The following is a 22,261-nucleotide window of genomic DNA, read 5'->3' on the forward strand; positions in this document are numbered from 1 at the left end:
TTTTGCAACAGCAACAAATCCAAAATCCCATCTTGGCCACGCCACCGGCTTTTCTCCAACAACAAGCGACACAACTTTTAGCCACGCCACAACCACCACCCACACCACCCGCACCATCCGACAGTAATAGTAAAAAGGACAAGGATCACAATCAGGGGGAGGAGTCGGTACAAAAAGTTAATTCTAAAGCACCCGAATCACCATCACCACCACCAAAACCGGCCTCCTCCGTAGTAACGTTGTACGTCTCGGGGAAAAACCCGGGCGAATTTAGCACCGTTTTGCAAACCGTGGCTGTAACACAGTCCAGAAAAAGGAGGGACGTTGAGGCGACAGAGAGCTTGTATAAAATATGGGACGACATGACCACCGGAAATGAAATTAGTGGTAGTCTGACGACGCAGGGTGACGACAATGTTTTCCATTTGGAGGACAGTTACTCATACAGTGACCCGTTTGGTGGGGCGACTTTGAGTTTGCGAGAGTACGGTGACAGTTTACCGACCGATAGTTTGGAGAGCGTTTTGGGTCAATCGATTTCCTCCATGGCGTCAATTATTTTGTAACACGAGACGACAATTTCTTTCGACATTGACATTTCTTCAGAGACAATTTTGTTTATTACGACGACTTTTTTTTATGTGTGTGGGCAGGAGGAGTCTTATAGGTCGTCTTATACTTATCTTGAATTCAGACCATAATTTTTTTGCATGAACTCTTGATACTTATCATTCAGTCAGCTTTTTTATACTTTACTTTACTGGCATGTCGTCTGTTCTGTTTGTGTCATTTTTTTATCATTACATTTTTTTGGGCGTTAATGAAACGCTACAAATATATATTAGTTAACTTTTTTGGTTAAATATACAACTTTTGTGCAATTACAAAAATAGATATTAATGTGTGTCAGTAATTTCTAAATTAATTAAGTTATATATTTGTTATCGTATACATACAACGATACAAGTTTGAATGAAATACTATTCTTTTTTTGTACAAATTAATGCAGTTCATGCAATACGTACGTAAGCGATGAGGTGGGTGGATTTTTGTGTAATTTTTTAGCATAAATTGTAGCTTAATTAATGCATAAATTAATTAAAATTCTACTTAATCCAGCGAATAATAATATGTGCAGGATAAAAACTTGTACATTTTTTCCCAGAAATTATGAACTATTTTTTTTACTTTTATAATAATAATAATTTCTACACTTTATGTAATTTTATATTTCATTTTTTTTAAGAAATTGATAATTTGAACTTATGCATTTTCAGGCAATTAATTAATTATAAACTCTTAGGAATTCGAAAGCCATAAATAAGCAATAATACGTACATGCATATAAAATGTCGGCGTGGCGTTGATATACAAGTTCTCCATGATTGTATAAAATAATGTTAATTATAGTTTAGTAATAATTAGATAATTATTTAGCGTGACAATTATGATGATTTTTTATGTATAAGTATTTAGCATGTACTTATCGTTTTTCTTATCGTGGTGTTAAAGGTTTTTGTGTGCCAAATAATAAAGGATAAAAATATCGTTTACATTACATTCAACGCGAACTTTTCACTTCTTTCTCTTTTTTCGTAATTCTTGAAAATCTTAAAAAATCTATCCACTTCTTCTGTCCCATTTTCTGTTAAATCTTTGAGCATTAATTTACATAATTTGCATTTGAGTAATAAATAAAAAGTTTTGGCAATGTTGTTTAAATTATTTATTGCATACTGCAGAAAATGGAGGATGAAATTATTACGGTTGAGATTTGAGATTGAAATTTTTGCATAAAAATGTTTTGAAATTTGTTCTAATTTTATGAAAATAACTTCCAACTCGGTCAGGTGGAGGGGTTGGGAGTGTGGTACAAGTTCAGCAAGTGCCACTAGTCCTTAGTATAAATGCGACCGAGCAGAGGGTCTCGGGAGGTCGGCTGTTTATCCAAAATGCTCGAAACCTCCGGACCAAAGTCATGTCGAATGGGGTAGAAGTCATTGTGCGAGGTGAGGAATTACACTTACAATTAAGGTTTCCCAGCGTACATATTCTCTCAGATTTTGACCAAATTAGTGTAAATGAATCATTAATTTAATTTTGCAATGCAGAATAGTTTCATTGCTTGCTTTCAGTATGGAAATGAAATGCATGTTCATCAATTTTTAATAAGACGGAAGTCCTCGCATTAATCAATGATATTTATTTTTCAAATTGTATAGCATTTAAGACAAAACTCGTAAAATTGATGGGCATATTATAAGTTTTGAGTAGGAAGAAAATTGACTCTTATTAAACCACCTTCGTTCCAAATCTAAATTTTCATTTTCTTCAAAATGATAATTTCGTCGTGCAACCTTTACAATTTCATTATTTTGTGACTTAATCAAATTTAGTCTTCTAAATAATTTACTAAACTTTGTGAAATGACTTAAGGGCTGGAAAAAATTTACTAATGCAATCTGAATCGATTGGATGCACATATAATTCTCACATTGGGCAAAGATATTTGCATCCGAAGAGGAGAAAATCGGCAGTAAATTTGGTAAAATTTGTCAGCTTCAGGACCCATTTTCTGCTCTTCGGATACAAATACCTCTGCCAAACCGGAGCATTGGCAGATAGTGCCTTTTGCACATTTTGTATTAATTAAATTGGTGACTTATTGACACTACTTTGATCAAAATTTTAGAGCATACGCTGGGAGACATTTATTGCTAGTTATGCAAATTATGAGGTCATCATGGGTCAAAATTTTATGAAATTAGGTTTAAAAACTGCACTGGTGGGGTTCGAAAAGACCCCGTGGTTACCACAAAAAGTCACTCCGTCGAAACCCGTGACACTGCCGGGACACACCGTGTCGAAACAGTTTCACCTCAAAGATAACCCTGGCAAACAGGTGAGTATGGATAAATTGGGAGAAGGTGAAAGGTCAGAGGTCATCATTATTGGGCTTTCTTTTTCTTCTTATTACAGGCCAACGGTATAGGACAATTGTTACAGTCCATCGTGCGCTCAGCAACTCCTGATCTCGTTACCAAAACTATGCTGACCACGTTCACGTATAAAACTACGATACTTAAGAGGACGAATACCATCATTAAGAGTCACGAAGAGGTGGGTGGATATTTTTTTGTAGCTTTGTTCTCGATATTGGGTAAAAAATCGGCCATATTTCGGATTTCATGCAGAAGCACAAATTATTTTCTTTATATAAATTATGCTATACATTGATTACTTTAATTAGAGAAGTAATTAAGAATAGTGGATTTATAAATATTTGCAGCTTTGCACAAAATTCATAAGCTACTTATTTACAAAACTCACGATTTCCTTCCGAAGTGCTAGGGCATCTAATTTTCATTTTCCAACAACTCGACAACTGCTGTATTTTTGTAAACGACGTCAATGACTAGCAATTCTAGCTATTAGATTCTTTGTGCAATTAAAAAATGTATGTTCTGATAAAATGGAAAAATGAAATGAAATTAACCTCCCAAACGAGTCCCAAACGAGTCTTATCGTATATTTCTCCTTATCGGTCAAAATTTTACCGAATTTCCATTCAAGTCGTTACACATTTCTTGTCACCACTAAAATTCCAAATTTTCTCCAGGTCGTCTCCAACATAATCACGCAGCGGTTCCAATCTCACATAAAAGTGACGCCCTCTCCGCTCCAGGAGATTTCGACGACAACCCTCCCACCCGACTTGTTCGTCTCGCATCTCGCGACCTCCCCTACATCACGGACACCCATACGACGACCTACATCTACCAAAACACCTTCACCGTCGGTGGTCTCCCGATGGTGCTCACGTCGCGAGAAACGGTTTCCAACGCGGTCACTCTTCCCGGCTATTTACCCACCGAACGCCACCCAGAACCCATCCGGTCAACCCCCACTTTTGAAACGGAGACGCACTACAGCACATACACCTTCTCCAAGACGTTGAAGGACCGCTCCTCCGAAAAAGTGGTGACCACTCGAGAAACCGTGACACAAGTGATCATCACGGAAGAACTGGTTCCAGTCAGAACGTCACTTCCGGTTCCAACCGCGACCAATGGGATCACTTATTTTACCACGTTCACCCATCTCCAGACGCAACTTGGCTCGCTAGGCGACCTCACGGTCCGCACGAGCACTTCCGTTCAGTCCAACGTGGTAAAACCGGAGGCATCTTTTTCCCGAAACCGAGAAACGACCGGATTGACGACGACTTTGGCGCAGACAAAAACACTGACACCAGTCCTGCTCTATGCGACCAAAGTTTTCTACACAAGTTACACTTATTATACTACCGTTCGTCACAAGGATTCTACTAACGGACCGGCAAAGATCCATTCCAGGACGCAAGTGGTATCTCGCGTGGTTACGGAAGCACTTCAAACGGCGTTTGACGTGAGTTATGTCAACAAACTGAAGAGTTCGTACTTGTCGAGGCACTCGACCTTGTTGGACGTGACGTCCTCCGTGCAAGAAATTATACCGACAAAGACAATCGACGCGTCAGAAGTGGAGGGTGTGACTACTTTAGTCACGCAGCAAGTGATCCACCCCCACTGGTAAATTTAATTATGTTAAATTCAAGTATTTTATTTTTGAAATCTTTGTTTTATAAATTAATATTTCTGATTCCACTAGGCCGAAGGACGATGAGCGCTTATCCGTTGAAATTGAACCGAGTCGGATTGCACCAAATTTTGTAGAGCATCATCAACAGCGACCCTTTAGTAAACCCGTGTTGACCAGAACTCCAGTAATTTCATCGTCCGAAGAGCACTTTGACGAGGTGAAGGAAGGCGTACATAAAATCGTGAGTGTCCTCACGGACACAAAACTCCCCGCAAAAGTGAATCATATCAATTTGAAACCGAGTCGGACAAGTGAGATCGATGATTTTTTACTCCCGAGACCAACAGCGAGTATAAATGTGATTGGAGAGGATGATGACACTTTTTTACAAGAGGAGGAAGAAGTGACGCAGCCGAATAGTGACGATTTTGCAGAAATGTCAATCACCGAGTTGAGTTTGGACGATGGAGATGACGCCCTCACGCTACGCCCGGTTTCGCATGTTCCCACGCCACCCTTGAGAACGTCCACGGAGAGGAGTGAACCTACCTCCAAGGGGCCGCTGAAACTGAAACCGTACATAATTCAGAATAAAATTCCGATCAAGGACCAGAACGTGGAATTGGACCTTTTCCCTGAAATTGGGCCCCCGCCAAAGAAACCGGTGATCGTGGATTATCCGCCAGATTATGAAGGTCATGAAGACGATGAGCCCGTCGTCATTACGCCACCTGCCGTGACGAAATCTTCGTCATCGTCTTCCTTAGACAAGAGGAAGGGGAGCGTCACTCTGATAAGCGCGTCCTCCTCGTTTGGCGGAGGAATAGTTAGTCCCACGAAGGAAATTCTATCCCTAATCTCGGAAATGACTGATGCCTCGGAAGAAAGCGATGACAATGTCACGCCGCCAAAAATTTACAATATTCCGACCACCTTTGATACAGAGGCGTTCAATCAGCAGGAGGAGGACAAGAAGAACAACAAGACTCAGAATTACGGTGGTCAAAAAATAGTTAACGTGACAATACCCGGGATTAGTGACGATGTACCAGAAGAAGAGGAACCAGTGATGGAAACAACGCCCGCAGATTCGGAAGAGGTGACAAACAGTGACGAAGAAGAAGCCGACCCGTCGTCCGATGACCTTACAATTGTCGAGGACACGATACCATCTCCTTCTCAGAGTAATGACACCAGCACCACGGACGTACTTGCATCAAGTGAGACAACCTCCACCAACTCTACTGAACTTGCCGATGACGACGATGACCTCGACAGTGACTTGATCACGACCCCAGTTTCCACCGGTGAAGACGACGTCAGCAACAAAAATTCAAGCGGAGAAGCCGAGTTGGCCACCATTCTTCCCACCACTCTTGTCGAACATGAAGATCTCCTCGCGCCTGAAGAAGAAACGACAGGACCGTCAAAACTTGACGAGCTTTTTACCTCCGAAGAACTCGCCTTCATCTCCACGGGACGTCCAGAGAACAAGAAAAAGACGACGACACGCTACACCACGAGCAAACGTCCCACAAAGAAGAACAAGAACAAAAATCGGTATCCCACCAACTCGGCTCTCATCCCATTTTCCGACGAATTCGATTCTGGCGAATCCTCCACGAATGTCTATGCCCTTGCTCCGGTTCGATTTCCATCCTTCTCTTCCCCCGAAGAGTCTGATGAACAGCAGGACAAACAAGATTCCAAGGACAAGAATAATAACTCCGACGAGGACGACAACTCATCCGAATCTGTCGAGACGAAGAACAAGAACAAAAAATCGGCCAAAAAACGTCCCCGTCAACCAAGACCGCCACACCAATCGTCCTCCTCCAATAATAACAACATGAATACATTCTCAGGTCCTAGCAAGTCTGCGATTTCATTCCCCATCGCGGCCGGAGGTGGAACCGCGATCGCGACGGCAGCAACGAACGCGTTCAACTGGAAACCACTCCTCAATCTGGGCGCGATCGGTCTTGGAGGACTCGGAGCATTCGGCACTACGAAACTTGGACCGTTGTTCAACTCTGTCGCGGGATATATGAAAGGCGCAATTCTTCCAATTTCTCGAAACGATACACAACACAATAATAACAATAATAATAATAATAAGAACAATAACAAAATGCACAATTATTACAAGCACAACCCAAAGAAATCGACCATTGGTGGAGGAGATAAAGGATTGCGCCGGCCGTACTACCAACGACCCCCGAATGTCGATGCGCCCATTTCCCAGCATGCAGAACACATTTACATCCCTTTGAAAAATGAGAACGAGGCGATTTCAAATTACCGTTTTTCCGATGGAGGAATCATCCGTCGTCCGGTTATCACTCACGCGCAGGAACCCAACTTTCGACCCTTGGCGAACGGAAGGGAACCGGACTTTGTCGCGGGTCCGTTGCCTCCTCCGGTGCATCATCATTACCCCGGAGGTGGCGATGGTGGCATCGAAATGCCAGATTTTCCACCCAAACACAACTACAATTTTGCCCCACCGCATGACAATCAACCCAATATTTTTACGGAACAGGAGAACGGTGAGTATGACAATCAACCGAGTCTGCATAAACACGGAGATCCATCGCCCGGACCGTTTTTAGAGAATAATAATCAACACCAACATCATGATGAGAATAATAATGATGAAAATCCAGAAGGGAAAACTGACTTTATTTTGAAACCGTTGCATAATTTGATAAATGGGAAACCACCATTTGGAAATTCTAATAACCAGCGTCCCGGTTGGATTACGCCCGTCTTACGACCCACACATGCCACTGGTGGAGGTAATAATAATTACGTCAACAAACCAGGTCCTGTTAGAATACCGCCGGGTAATCAGATTAAACCGATTTTCAAACCACGCCCTGGTCCGGCAAGTATCGAAATGATAAATGAAATCAAGGACACTATAAGTCGACCTCCTCCGTACAATTTGGACGAGCCGCCGCCACCGCCACCACCAAATTCGCCACAGCTATTTCTCCCTCAGAGGAACCATAATAAACCGAACGGTAATAATAATTACGGTAACCGACTTCCTCCCGCTCCACAGGGTCCACTGCGCATAAATATCCCCGGACTGAACCTCCATTCCGACGAGGTCACAAATAACGAGCTGCCAACGCCCTGGCTCCCGAAAACTCCGGCGGGGCATGAACGCTACAATGAAAATCCGTTCAAAGATGGTCAACTAAATCCTCCCAGAATTATTAATAATCAGAATAATAATGACCAGAATGAAAACACGGCACAGGCCGCGTCTCACGAGTCGTTCGATTCGCACGGAGATGATCAAAGACCATTCTTCAATCAGCAAGGTTTCATCACGAGGGATCATTTCAACGAAATTATGGCAAATTCATCAACACGACCTCGTCCACAAGGACCGAATAATTTTAATAATGGTGAACCACCCGCATTCATGGCGAGGCCTGGGATGCGACCAATTTCTCCGTTTCACAGACCTCCCTTATTAATGGGGGAAGATTCACAACATCCGAATTTTGGACAGCAGTCCCCTCCTAAATCGTACTTTAATAGCAACATGGGATTTCCTCCGAGGAACGAGTTGGAACGTTTTAGACCGGAAGACCATCAAAATCGTCCCCCATTTAAACCCATCGGAGAAAGTAATGAGGTTATTGTGTATCCTCCTAATTTTGATAGTAATCGGCGACCTCCGCCACTCCCACAACCACCGCAACCACCAAGACAGGAATATTTTGACCCTCCACTTTTTGGAGGTCATCAAGGAGGTCACAGTCATGAAGATACTACAAGAATACGACCCACTCCACCACCACCGCCCGCACTGGAAGACCATTTCCCACCCTCTCGACTGCCCCCTTGGCCAAACAGCGGTCCTGGTCCGGGTCAATTACCGGGACGATTTCCAAGTCCGATGAATATATTTGACGCTCCAGAACTAGTCAAGGACAAAAATGTCGTTGTGAACACTAATCCAACCAACATTCAGAGGATCGTTGACCCACCACACATTATGCGTCGACCGCCCCAACTCCCACCAAATCCACCCTCCACGGTCTACATTGTGGAGGAAGAGCTTCACAAGGATGACGATTTCGATTCCAATTTTATCAAAAATCATAAAACAAATCCGAACTTAGGAAATCTCAATAACCACAAAAATTTCAGTGGAGGTGGTTCCCGAGAACGCTTCACCACTTCGACTTCACCCACAAATAATGTGCAGAACAAGGGGTACACGTTTCCCAAGTGGAAATCAACCACTCCAACGACCCCCACAACGACAAGAGAAGTCACAACAACTACCTCATCGCCAACTAATAATAACTCTACCACGACAAATCGTGCCCTGATTTCGCGCTTGTTCATCCGTCGATTCACCACTACGACCACCACCACGACGGCAAGACCTGCCTTACCGTCTTCATCGACCCCATTTTCCACCAGAGTTCTTCCTCCTTGGATGTCGATTAAGACGAAGCCACCGCCGCCACAAAGCACCACCGCCAACCCGACGACGAGTCCACCAAAAACATCGCTGCCCATATTCAACACAAACTTGATGAACGACCTGATCAACTTTGAGGAAAAGTTTAAGCAGAAATACGGCGTGAGAAAACCGTCAACGCTAAGCTCGGAAGCGTCCTCATATCCAACGCATGCGCACGATAAACCCAGTTTGGAACAAGAAGACGAAGAGTTGAACGTGTCAATTTATTCGGAAGAAGAGGAAGATGGCGACCCGTACCAGCAGAATCTGCACAACCACCGCGATCAAGATCACGCCTCCTCCACGGCCGGAAATGGGACTGATCTTGACCTTGACAATGACGACGTCTTGCATCCGAACCACCACCCCATCCACAAACCACCTATCGATGTCACTAAATACTTGAAAGATGTCGACGAGGACGAGTTTGGTCAACTCTATCAAGGCACCGAAGACAAGGACACGGTCGTTGATCCCGTTAATCAGCAAATCATCAAGTCACCACTGGATAATAGTCATACGCAGAGGCGAAATAATTTGACCTTGACCCCCTTCATGCGCAGGTCAACCACCACTACCACCACGACACCGGAGCCCACGAGCGAAAGTGCGGAAGGAGGCACGACAGAAAATACGTATCAAACCTTATCAGTTTCTGAGGAGGAGAAAATCTTACAGAAATTCACTCCTCCTGCGCACATTGAATTCACCTCGAACCCGCCGGGCGGCTCGAACTTGTGGTGGCCGACGACCTTCCGACCCAAGAATAATAATAGAGTGATGCTCATCGGTCAAAATTTCGACACGCCGACGACCTATCGACCTTCCTCGGCTGATAATCATAACCACAATGACATCCAACCTGCCGCATCTAATGGAATAAGTAGTCGTAGACCGTTCTTGGCGCTAAATCCGAATAATAACAAACGGCCTGCACCACAAGGAGGAATGGCGTCCTTTTATGACGACGAGGAGAGCATGGGGCAGATCAAGATGAAAAATTCGGAGATTCACAAGCTCCCCACGTACATTAAGAGACCGTCGCCCGGCCTGGGAATCGCGCTCGTCCGACCGGAAGAGATGCAAGAGTATGAAAAAGAGATTTCTGGCGAGGCTGGTTTCGACCGAGGCAGCGAAGTTGGGAATATCAGAGAAAAGTTGAACAAAGTGGCCGATAAGATTAAGGAATATCCCGAATTTCCTGAAGATAACGCGTCCCCCGAAGTCGGGCAAGATATCAGCATCGAAATAGAAAAGATGACGACAAAACCGGTGACGGATACTAAAATCCAAATCGTTCGACCCCCACCGGTCAAAAACCAGTCGACCCTCGTCGTCGTCACGACCTCGTCAAGTAGACCCACCACGGGAAAACATGACAAAAATAATGAAGGCTCCTCTCCCGAAGTCCAAGTCCACCTCGGAGGTCAACAAGATGGGATTGACCCTCAAAATGGAAACGGTCACAGAGAATCGAGCTACATCTACGAGGAGGAATATTACGATGATGACGATGACGCCAAGAGTGGCGAAGGTGACGATAACGGTCCACCATCCGGCGAAAGGCGACCTTCCAACGGAGTAACGCCACAAGGAAAAATCGTCTTCTTCCCGAAACCGAAACCAACCCCGTCAGCAGCCGTAGTTTCTTTGCCACCACCACCACCGCCACCATTTCACCACATTGCGGGTCACAAGGTCAACAATAACCAGAACAACTTCCAACAGCAGCAACGACCCCCACCACCACCGCCACTGCCGATGCATAATCTTCATCACCACCCCCACATCAAGAACAATTTGGTCCTTGTCCCAGCCCCACCGCCGGGAACGAACCGCTTCCCACCCGTCCTGTTAAAGAACAATAATAACAACAAACCCATACCCGGGACAGGGTTACGCATCTTCCAACAAAATAACGGAAATGGCCACTTGAGCAACAATATTATCCACCAATTCTCTCAGCAACAACCGAACGTGCCAAAAACGGAGATGGAACCTCCACCGATTGACAGCAACCGATTGAAACCGCCCATTCTCGAGTTACCAAGCAGCGGACCGATAAGGTACCGACCAAATAACGAAAGGGATGGTGGGGGTGGAAGCGGAGGTGACAATCGACCAAATCTACTTCGACCGGATGATGACTTGTTTAAAAATAAGTCGCCACCAGCCTCTCCCACCCCGCCGATTGTCCACACCATCGCAAGCGTGGACGATTTCAACAAAATTGTCGGGACGAACACGTTCACAGCAATTATTCCGACGAAGAGCGATACCGCTAATGAGGTCACACAATCAGTCAGTGGAAACAATTTACCAGAAAGCTATGACGATGACGACGACGATGATGAGGGAAATGACAATTTGGAAGGGTCGGAAATCACCGTGGTTGTGCCACCAGTCTCAAACCCTGTCGAGGCAGGGGTCACCCCTGTCGTCAAATATACTGGGGGCAGGTTGCAAACATCGGTGATATCTTTGCCTGCAGAGAACAGTAATGAAGATGAGGACGACTATTACGAGGAGACTGTGACAACGACGACTACGAAACCTGTCATCAGTCCTACACGATCAATAACAACGCCCCAGAAAACGAGGGGACCTTCGACCCCTAAAAACGTGACACAATCACCACCACCCGCGCATACTCGAGGTACCACCACCTCCACGACAACTACCACGATGACCAGTACAGTTTCCAATAACGCTTCGTCTTCCACCGGAATCACGAGGAGACCTCAACTCACTCAAATTCTCAGATTTACAACCACCACAAAATTACCATTGGCTTCGTCCACCACTACAAAACCCGTAATTCGTCGACCCTTCATCCCCACGAGAGGGCCCGGACCGAACATTGTCCCTTGGGCGAGACGACCGCAAACTAGTTCTACCACCACCACAGTTAAAAATCCAGCTTCTTCCGGAGAGTCCAATACGACCACCACCACATCCGGAAATAAGCGTCCCACTTCCACTTCCATGACTGTACTTGTGTCCACATCAATGTCAAATTCTTCATCATCATCGTCCTCTCCAGAATCGAAGCGGCCATCGACCTCAATTCTGCCACCCTTCCTCCGTCGACCTACCCCAGGTCAAGGGTCGCGTGGTGGAAATAGTGGAGGAGTAGTTTCGTCCGAAGAAAATAAGAGTGGTGGGAGTCGCGTCACCACGACGCTGATTTCTCGTTTCGTTCCAACAACGACGCAGCGAGTGTCGACCACCACATCGCCAAAAGGAACGACAGGAAAAGCGTCCATCTTTCAAAATGTGACCCATCCACCACCCTCAATTCGAACTGGGGGCGGATCCTCGACCAGCGGAAGTGACGAATATGAAGAGTACTCCTACGAAGAGGAAGTTACCCCAACGCCACTCGGAAATCGAGACAACGCCACCGTCTCTGTAGTCACACAAGTCTCGGAAAGTATCAACCCGACGACCCGCATTACCAGCACGGTCCCGACGAGAGGAGGTGGTGGACCGAGATGGAAGGTGTCTGGTCCAGGTGAGTGAGATTTTTGTTTTCTCAAATTCCTTACAATTTCATAAAATTGAAATTTCATAAAATTTTTAGTGAAACCTAACCTTAATGAATTCAACGAAAATGTCACCGTCCGTTACGTCACTCGTTCTGAGTCCGTCACGGTTACTCTGACCACGACCGAGACGTCATCTTTCACCCGGAATGGACACGTCCAAACTGAAACGATCCTAATTACGAAGACAATTCCGCCCCAAACGCTCATCTCGACAATTGCTGGGAGCGTCACGCTCGTCAACACGCTCGACATTCAGCCTACCATCGTGAAGACGACGGTATTTTCGGAGCCGACTCGACTCCCCGTGGCGACAACTTTCTTCGACACGTCGGAATCTTCGGCTCCTTCTCCTTCCGGTGATCGTGATCGAGCCACATCATCAACGGAGAGAGTAAATCTGAGCGGACTTGTGACGAAAGGAAAACTCAGACCGACTCCGACGACGGCAAGAACACCGGAAATTTCGGAGACTGCTTTCTCCGAAAATTTACCCTGTTTTGCAAACTGCACGGCAAACGCGAATCAAAATCTGGCCTGTCGTACGTACGCGAATGCGACGAGATCGAGATGTGACTGTAAACCGGGTTATGCCCGGATGAAATCGAAATACCCGTGTCGACGTAAGTGTAGAAAATTAGCATAAAATTCGCACATTGATTAATTTGCATAATTTATTCACTCATTCCAGCAACTTTCACCTACGAAATGCGTCTCGGCATAAATCACATGGACGGAATGTTGTTCGACTTTAAAGACTTGTACAACGCGGCGAGCGACGGTTACCTGAATTTCATCACGATTACGAAGGAAGCCATTGACAAGGCGTTTTTAGCGACGGATATAAAACGACAATTTCAGGGAAGTGAGGTCATCTCGATTGACCCGATTCGACCCGCAAACAAGTCCGAGCCGAAGGTCAATGTCGACTTCCTTGTCCAGTTGACCACCAACATTACCGAAGATCGGATCAAGAATCATTTAATTAGAACGTTGCGAACGTCGAATTTTTCCATCGGGAGGACGGGCGTCATGTCGACGAGGGATTTCAATGATTTTGCTGCTCGAGATTTTAACGAGTGTGAAAATCTAGAGTACAATGACTGTTCCGAGAGTGCCGAGTGTGTGAATATCAGAGGATCATTTTCCTGCAAGTGTAAACTTGGGTATAAGGACAAGTCGTCGAAGAGGAAGCCGGGACGTGATTGTCAAGGTATATAGATTGGCATATTAATTGGTATGACCTTTTGACCTGTGATGTGACCTTATCATTATTAATATTATTGCGCAGAAACTTCCGGCTGCGGCGAGTGCAACTTTAGAGGAACGTGTCATAGAGAGCCAACCACAGGGAATAGAACGTGCAACTGTTTCAAATGGTATGGTGGAACGACATGTCAAATCAATCTGAAATGTAAGTGCATTTACTACTAAGTAGAATATATACATATAGTTAATTGTGCACTAATGATAAATTATCATAATTAATTAATTACCAGTCTTGCTCATCGCCATTACCGGAATCGGATCCGTTCTTTTCATCTTGGTCATGTTGTGTGGAACTTTACTGTGTAAACGGGGCGGAAATAGTGGTGGCGTCGGTTCAGGACGGGAAAGATCGAGGCGACCAGAAAGGACAGGAAGTAAACATGCCACGCAAAAAATAAACCGGTGAAAGTGGTGAAAGCTGACTGAAATTTGTTTGACTATTTCCTTAGGCGGACGATTCATGCGGTATCGCTCACCCAACTCGCAAACCACTCTGGAACAAGGTAGTGGTGGGGATGTAAGTGCCATTTTCCAATTTAATAGATATGAAATAATTAACTAAACAAATCATTAACGCAGCATTTACGTTGAAGTAATGTCTAAAATCATAAAGAAATAAGCCACAAATATTTATTATGCAATACTTATGCTGGAGTTAATTATCTCTACAGCTAAAAATAACAAATTAGTCCAGGTTGAAAATCCCATTCCTATGAAAAGTCCGTTGTCAATTCCAGTGTTCAATCTATGCCGTCGGCTAAAAAACAAAGTAAACATGGATTAATACTTTGTTAGTTATTATTTTTTGATATTACTTCATTCACCTGTTCAGTATTCAACTACGGTAGTGTTTGCCATCCCAGCTATTGATGACCAATTCAGAACGTGGTTCCATTTATGGCCGTCGGCAACTTGGGTCACATTCTTTGTGAATTGCAATCCCGTTATGAATTCAGCACATTCCTTGAAAAATAAATCGTCTTCCCCATCATATTTGTCAACGATAGCAGAGGCTCGATTCTCAACACGAACTAAATGGCCGTCGACTGTCCTTGCTTCTATCATCTCTAGGACGAACAACACTTTATGGAGGACAGACTCCTTCTTTGCAGTAATTTTGACCATCTTTTTCCACGTGGCATCCTGAATAGGAGACAAATCCAAATGAGAGGAGATTGTGCTGAGGACGTTTCTCTCTTCTTTACTGGGATTTGGTCGCCATATAACGATCCCGTCCCGATCGCTACTTATGTTGCCGACGGCACTCCTGATAACTGCAGTTGTTGTAGGTGTATGAGATCTTGAAATTATTTTCTGTTTAGCGCCTGGTTTCAAGTTGTCGATGGCATCAGCGAGGGATTCGTTTATTCCTGCGTAGAGATGACCTGGTGCCCCTGGTGATAAATAGACATGGGGAAGGGGTAGATGAGAAGGAAACTCATTGAATTTTGAAAAGCCAATTGAACCAAGAATGAGAAAAAAGTTGCGAGCTGGCCGGAATCGAACCGGCAACCTTTCGTTCTGATCACTACCGGGTTACCACTTTCCCCACAAAGCCCTGTGAATGGCTGATGCTTAATTCTCACACTTGGCTGATGCGTATTTTTTAAGACGGGAGGGATATTTCATCCTCTTCACCCCGTCTCAAAGCATCGAATCGTAAATTTGGAAAGGAGAACCGCTGAAGTATATTGTAAACATTGATTTGAAAATTGCGGTAATGAGTGAATTAAGTGAGGAAGATGAGAAGGAAACTCATTGAATTTTGAAAAGCCAATTGAACCAAGAATGAGAAAAAAGTTGCGAGCTGGCCGGAATCGAACCGGCAACCTTTCGTTCTGATCACTACCGGGTTACCACTTTCCCCACAAAGCCCTGTGAATGGCTGATGCTTAATTCTCACACTTGGCTGATGCGTATTTTTTAAGACGGGAGGGATATTTCATCCTCTTCACCCCGTCTCAAAGCATCGAATCGTAAATTTGGAAAGGAGAACCGCTGAAGTATATTGTAAACATTGATTTGAAAATTGCGGTAATGAGTGAATTAAGTGAGGAAGATGAGAAGGAAACTCATTGAATTTTGAAAAGCCAATTGAACCAAGAATGAGAAAAAAGTTGCGAGCTGGCCGGAATCGAACCGGCAACCTTTCGTTCTGATCACTACCGGGTTACCACTTTCCCCACAAAGCCCTGTGAATGGCTGATGCTTAATTCTCACACTTGGCTGATGCGTATTTTTTAAGACGGGAGGGATATTTCATCCTCTTCACCCCGTCTCAAAGCATCGAATCGTAAATTTGGAAAGGAGAACCGCTGAAGTATATTGTAAACATTGATTTGAAAATTGCGGTAATGAGTGAATTAAGTGAGGAAGATGAGAAGGAAACTCATTGAATTTTGAAAAGCCAATTGAACCAAGAATGAGAAAAAAGTTGCGAGCTGGCCGGAATCGAACCGGCAACCTTTCGTTCTGATCACTACCGGGTTACCACTTTCCCCACAAAGCCCTGTGAATGGCTGATGCTTAATTCTCACACTTGGCTGATGCGTATTTTTTAAGACGGGAGGGATATTTCATCCTCTTCACCCCGTCTCAAAGCATCGAATCGTAAATTTGGAAAGGAGAACCGCTGAAGTATATTGTAAACATTGATTTGAAAATTGCGGTAATGAGTGAATTAAGTGAGGAAGATGAGAAGGAAACTCATTGAATTTTGAAAAGCCAATTGAACCAAGAATGAGAAAAAAGTTGCGAGCTGGCCGGAATCGAACCGGCAACCTTTCGTTCTGATCACTACCGGGTTACCACTTTCCCCACAAAGCCCTGTGAATGGCTGATGCTTAATTCTCACACTTGGCTGATGCGTATTTTTTAAGACGGGAGGGATATTTCATCCTCTTCACCCCGTCTCAAAGCATCGAATCGTAAATTTGGAAAGGAGAACCGCTGAAGTATATTGTAAACATTGATTTGAAAATTGCGGTAATGAGTGAATTAAGTGAGGAAGATGAGAAGGAAACTCATTGAATTTTGAAAAGCCAATTGAACCAAGAATGAGAAAAAAGTTGCGAGCTGGCCGGAATCGAACCGGCAACCTTTCGTTCTGATCACTACCGGGTTACCACTTTCCCCACAAAGCCCTGTGAATGGCTGATGCTTAATTCTCACACTTGGCTGATGCGTATTTTTTAAGACGGGAGGGATATTTCATCCTCTTCACCCCGTCTCAAAGCATCGAATCGTAAATTTGGAAAGGAGAACCGCTGAAGTATATTGTAAACATTGATTTGAAAATTGCGGTAATGAGTGAATTAAGTGAGGAAGATGAGAAGGAAACTCATTGAATTTTGAAAAGCCAATTGAACCAAGAATGAGAAAAAAGTTGCGAGCTGGCCGGAATTGAACCGGCAACCTTTCGTTCTGATCACTACCGGGTTACCACTTTCCCCACAAAGCCCTGTGAATGGCTGATGCTTAATTCTCACACTTGGCTGCCGGTTGCCGGTTCAATTCCGGCCAGCTCGCAACTTTTTTCTCATTCTTGGTTCAATTGGCTTTTCAAAATTCAATGAGTTTCCTTCTCATCTTCCTCACTTAATTCACTCATTACCGCAATTTTCAAATCAATGTTTACAATATACTTCAGCGGTTCTCCTTTCCAAATTTACGATTCGATGCTTTGAGACGGGGTGAAGAGGATGAAATATCCCTCCCGTCTTAAAAAATACGCATCAGCCAAGTGTGAGAATTAAGCATCAGCCATTCACAGGGCTTTGTGGGGAAAGTGGTAACCCGGTAGTGATCAGAACGAAAGGTTGCAGGTTCGATTCCGGCCAGCTCGCAACTTTTTTCTCATTCTTGGTTCAATTGGCTTTTCAAAATTCAATGAGTTTCCTTCTCATCTTCCTCACTTAATTCACTCATTACCGCAATTTTCAAATCAATGGGGAAGGGGTAGTCCCACCAAATCGAGAGGTTCATTGTCAGAGAAGGGGGGGATTTTGTTTAAAACCGTGTCTCCTTGGCCGACTTGGATGCCATTATTCGAAAGAAATTCCAAGACGTGAGAGAGCGACGCCGACCTAATAAGTTGATTATCGAAAGGCACGACGGTGTAGTTGCTGCCGTCGGCAAGGTTTAGGTTTCGGAAGAAAGTAAGCAGGTCGATTCCAAGCTGTAATTAGAGAATATACATATATATATACTTCAACATTAACCTTGTACTTCTAACTTGGATTTGACACAAACTAATACAAAACCCACCTTCAGTGTATGGCGGAGACGGTCATCGTAGGCGCCGTTGGCGAGCTCTTCAAATCGATGAAGTATTTCGACGTTGGTGATGTCTAAACTGTGCTTTTCCAAGATTCTCTTGAAAACGGTACGTTTGTCTACCCAGGTGGTACAAATGGTATTGTAACGATTCATTGAATGAACCGTTGGCTGCACCACCCCCATTACATCCACGTTTTCATTATCTTCATCCTCAACGTTCTGGAAGAGGCCGACGGCCGTTATACGCCACATATTTTGCTGGTGGTCTGCACAATTGCGTTGTTTTACTTCCCAGCAATTAGCCCATGAACAAAGTTGAGTATTTGTCCCCCTCGTCCCAGTTTTAATTCTTAATCTCCCATCCGTAAAATACAGCGACTTCGTTTTCCCTTGGAATGTAATAAGACGGCAGGATTTCTTCGGGCCCGGTTTAGCCTTCTGATCGTTCTGTTTTCTCCATTTCATATATTTTTCCGACATCTTGATCTGGCTTTCACATCCATCCTTTTCCTCAATCCAGCCGACGGCTTTCTTCACCGCCTTGTGGATGATGCTCCCCAATGTGGCGTCTGCTGGTCGAACCCATCCGTGGCAAATACACCCGCCAGCTGTTGGTGGTGGTGGAAGAGGCGTGACGACAATCGGGGTCAAGTCCCACTTGAATAGGGAGGTCAGGATGGCTGGCACTTGTGCACTAACTAAATAAACATAATTAAGTACATAATCATTTAATAAACAAATGAAGCCGTTGGCTTACCTGATTTATTTTCTGCCACGACAACTATCTCAAGACGTGGTACTTTGCTGACAGAAGGACCTTGAGGTGGAGTCGACCTCTCCACCAAAATTACACTAATTTTTCCCACTAAAACGTAATCCTTTCTGCCGACGGCACACTCCATGATTTTCGTTAAATCCTCCGTCGTATAATTATCCAACTCTTTGTCCTTAGGATTACTTAATTCCTCCATAACTATTCTCTTAAAAATTCAGATTTATAAGGGAAAATGATTTGTTTTTAATAATTTTATCGAGTGAGTGGAGAGTGTGAGAATGAGCGAGCGACTGCTTTCCTATGTGCTTCGGACACGCAACGTGCTCTCTCTACTTACACGCTCGCTAAAACGTTCCAGTAACAATTCGCTCTCTCCTAAAATAAATTTCAACTTATTCCAGATGATGGCCATCATGAATGACTCGGCGAGCAGTGATGGTGGACGCCAAAGTCCACACAATATCATTACACACTCGTTCACACCGGATTCATTACTCGTAAAAAAATTAATACTTAATTTACAAATGCATAATTAACTAAATAATTGACCAATACACATTTCTTCATTTTCTAGATCGACGTGGATCCCAAAGTATCAGGAATTCCGTTACCTCAACCACCCCACCAAGGAGGACATCACTCCTCATCTCGCCACCACTCCACCTCAGACGTCAACCTGATCAACTTTTCTCTCCGGAATGTCGTCATGGACAGCGACCGCGGGATGGCCGTGGTCATTCCAAGGGCAAAAATTAAGACACCATCGAGACCCCCGTCCACCCACGCGTTGAACACGTCCGACCACAATCTTCCCGACTTGGCCTCCTCTACGGAAAAGAAACTCATCAATTATTTGGACCAGACGGCGGCTTGTGCTGCACATTCGGTTCGCGTACTTGATGCATAAAATTATTACAAAAATATGTACAAATTGTATCTAAAAACTTGTAAACTTTTCCCACTCACAGAGCAAGAACAATAACCTTTTGCTGCTACAGAATGAGCACCACTTGCGCAAACTGTCGTTGCAAGAGCAACGGAAAATCTCACAAGGTATGCAACATAAAATTTGGGGAACAAATTTTTTCATAATTTTGTAATTTTTTCGTGTACTAGGAGCATTGGTTTCCTCTGGGGAAGCCGTGTCTGCCATCGGGGGAATGCGGCGACGTTCCACCACCGGGTTGGACCCGACAGAAGCGACGTATTCAGCTTACACAAAGTATGCGACACATATTTTACCATTGATTTGATTTGTTTTAACGTATTCTTTACACGCATAAAACTCAGGTCCGTGTCGGAAGTAAGATCGTACGACGAAACAATTCGTTGTGCAGCAAAACCAGGAACGACATATACAACGGACACGTCCCGAGCTAGTTGTTACAGTTGTAAGCCCCCGTCGTACTGTGCGTACAGTGAGGTAAGAGAAAGTCCAATGGTAAAAGTGGGTAAAATAAGAAATGCAAAAACGATTTAATTACATTGTAGTGCATTCCATGCAAAAACTAAATACATCCAAGAAAAATTGCTTTATGACAAGCACTAATTTTTTGCAAAAGTTTCAATCGATGTGATCGATACATAAATCTCTCACTAGAAAGGAAGTATCTATTTGGTTATAAAGTTTAATTGCAGATTTGATTTTTTTGTAGTGACGTTATTATCTTACAATTTGTAAATTACAAATTGTAACTTTTCAGATTAGTGCTCACAAAAACATGGAAAATTGAGCTTGCAAAATTCCTGAACTTCAAGAAAATCATTTAAAAAATTCGTTTTTATTTCCTAGTCGCACGGTCACACGATGGGGGACAAGGACGGCGCCTCAACAGTGTACACGACGCAAGGAAAGCTCTTCAGAATGGCGCATCGTCACGTAACGATTCCTCAAATTAACTAAATAATTTACTCTAAATCATTTTATTTTCTTAAAAATTTCCAAATTTCCAAATTTTATTTTATTCCTTACAGGATGAGGATGACAGTAGTACGGCAAGCAGTCAATAGGCGAGAAATTTGCTACTTCTTCACTTCAGTATCACGTCAAGATTAACCAGTTCATAGTTTTGTCATCAAAGTCTTCTTCGATTTTTCTGTACCAAATCCACCCACCCAAGCCGTACGTGTATTTGTATGTATGTCACACACCTTCATTCACCATCTTAATTATTTATTCACATGTTTTTTTTTTACATATGTATCTATTTACCTGTCAAATATTTAGTGAGACTATTTTGTTACAATTTTTTATACTTTCCTTTAACTTAACCTGTGAGCAATAATAGTTTTGTACCTGACTCAATGTTACCATTTATTTAGATGATCGTGCAATTAGGAGTTGCACAAAATTACCAGTTTTTTGTTACCCCGTGTGTTATCAGCACGATAATGAAATTGATAAAGAGCTTGATTTTTTTATATAAATAATTAGTTTTTAGTAAAGTTAGTATCACAAGAGAGAAGAAATAATCTCAAATGTAACCATTTTGAGGGGTAGATGAAGATCTTGTTAATTAATTAATTAATTATAATTAGCACAATTTAACAATTAGTATTTAAATACTTTACAAATTATATTTATTGATCACCCTTACATACATATTTATTTATTTATTTAAATGCAGAGAAAGAGATTATACGTGCCATAAATTAACAATATTTTTCATGTATTTATGTAAATGAGATGAGAATGCTTATTTAAATATTTATTTTTAACCAGACACAATTAACTATAATGTGTTACACAAAAGTAGAAAAAAGTAGTACACAGCTGAATAGAGCCGAAAATAATGAGGGGTTTTCAACACTAATATCAACATGGCATCATCTTCACAAAGTTAGCGTTATTAAGTTAATATTTATTAATACTTATTGAATCAATGTAACTATTTATTTTTGGTATGTGGCAATATAAGAAGAAGGCGTAAATAACAATATTGCGACAAATAAAGTTTGAAAATTGATAAATTGTGTTTAGATTTTTTTAGTTGATTTTTAATTGATGAATTTTTGCAACAAAATTATGAGGATGGTTCGAAAATGACTTTAAGAAAAGGAGTGTTTTCAACTTTGAAAAATGTAATCGAAAACCCTTGTCATTTTATTATTACCCACAAAATTAAACCCAGATGCGTCCCGTTTCATGTGCAAGTGGTACACGAAGTGAAAGCTGTTTTTTTTAGTACATGAAAAAAAACTGGGAAAGAAAGTGGGTTTATTTAGAAATAAAAAAACGTCTCATTTTCCCGAACACTGCTCTAATTGCCAGGCTGAATGAGTTGTTAGTTTCAAGAGAGAGAATCGGAGTGGATGAGGTGA

At 43.1% G+C, this 22,261-nt stretch overlaps 2 protein-coding genes and 1 long non-coding RNA gene across 3 annotated transcripts; 1 reads left to right on the forward strand and 2 right to left on the reverse strand.

Moving 5' to 3' along the window:
- Positions 1 to 362: 362 nt before the first annotated feature.
- Positions 363 to 21,910, forward strand: LOC110849006. Its single transcript, XM_022096382.2, has 18 exons — positions 363 to 528; positions 1,851 to 2,009; positions 2,769 to 2,902; positions 2,980 to 3,160; positions 3,620 to 4,571; positions 4,651 to 12,587; positions 12,657 to 13,241; positions 13,310 to 13,831; positions 13,910 to 14,032; positions 14,118 to 14,261; positions 14,337 to 14,404; positions 19,342 to 19,437; positions 19,515 to 19,826; positions 19,909 to 19,993; positions 20,057 to 20,162; positions 20,231 to 20,363; positions 20,733 to 20,819; positions 20,915 to 21,910. Exons 1-18 carry the CDS (start codon positions 363 to 365, stop codon positions 20,948 to 20,950), a joined length of 11,826 nt encoding a protein of 3,941 aa, XP_021952074.2. The 3' UTR covers positions 20,951 to 21,910.
- Positions 14,504 to 17,405, reverse strand: LOC118435373. The gene is made up of 2 exons (XR_004834733.1): positions 14,712 to 17,405; positions 14,504 to 14,644 (listed from the first exon to the last, which is right to left on the reverse strand). It is a non-coding gene; the product is annotated as an uncharacterized LOC118435373 (long non-coding RNA).
- LOC118435372 lies at positions 17,685 to 19,335 on the reverse strand. The gene is made up of 3 exons (XM_035851368.1): positions 18,923 to 19,335; positions 18,154 to 18,863; positions 17,685 to 18,064 (listed from the first exon to the last, which is right to left on the reverse strand). Exons 1-3 carry the CDS (start codon positions 19,134 to 19,136, stop codon positions 17,831 to 17,833), a joined length of 1,158 nt encoding a protein of 385 aa, XP_035707261.1. The 5' UTR covers positions 19,137 to 19,335; the 3' UTR covers positions 17,685 to 17,830.
- Positions 21,911 to 22,261: the final 351 nt, after the last annotated feature.

This window comes from Folsomia candida, unplaced genomic scaffold, assembly GCF_002217175.1.
Source record: "Folsomia candida strain VU population unplaced genomic scaffold, ASM221717v1 Fcan01_Sc004, whole genome shotgun sequence".
NCBI lineage: Eukaryota > Metazoa > Arthropoda > Collembola > Entomobryomorpha > Isotomidae > Folsomia > Folsomia candida.

Bases quoted from the DNA above. Each gene is read 5' to 3' on its own strand.
- LOC110849006 (XM_022096382.2), top strand. From the start codon at position 363: ATGACCACCGGAAATGAAATTAGTGGTAGTCTGACGACGCAGGGTGAC. The intron at 529-1,850 runs GTCAATCGATTT...CAACTCGGTCAG, and splicing joins TAGTTTGGAGAGCGTTTTGG to GTGGAGGGGTTGGGAGTGTG. The intron at 20,364-20,732 runs GTAAGAGAAAGT...TTTATTTCCTAG, and splicing joins CGTACTGTGCGTACAGTGAG to TCGCACGGTCACACGATGGG.
- LOC118435372 (XM_035851368.1), bottom strand. From the start codon at position 19,136: ATGGAGGAATTAAGTAATCCTAAGGACAAAGAGTTGGATAATTATACG. The intron at 18,864-18,922 runs GTAAGCCAACGG...ATGTTTATTTAG, and splicing joins CGTGGCAGAAAATAAATCAG to TTAGTGCACAAGTGCCAGCC. The intron at 18,065-18,153 runs GTGGGTTTTGTA...CTCTAATTACAG, and splicing joins GTCTCCGCCATACACTGAAG to CTTGGAATCGACCTGCTTAC.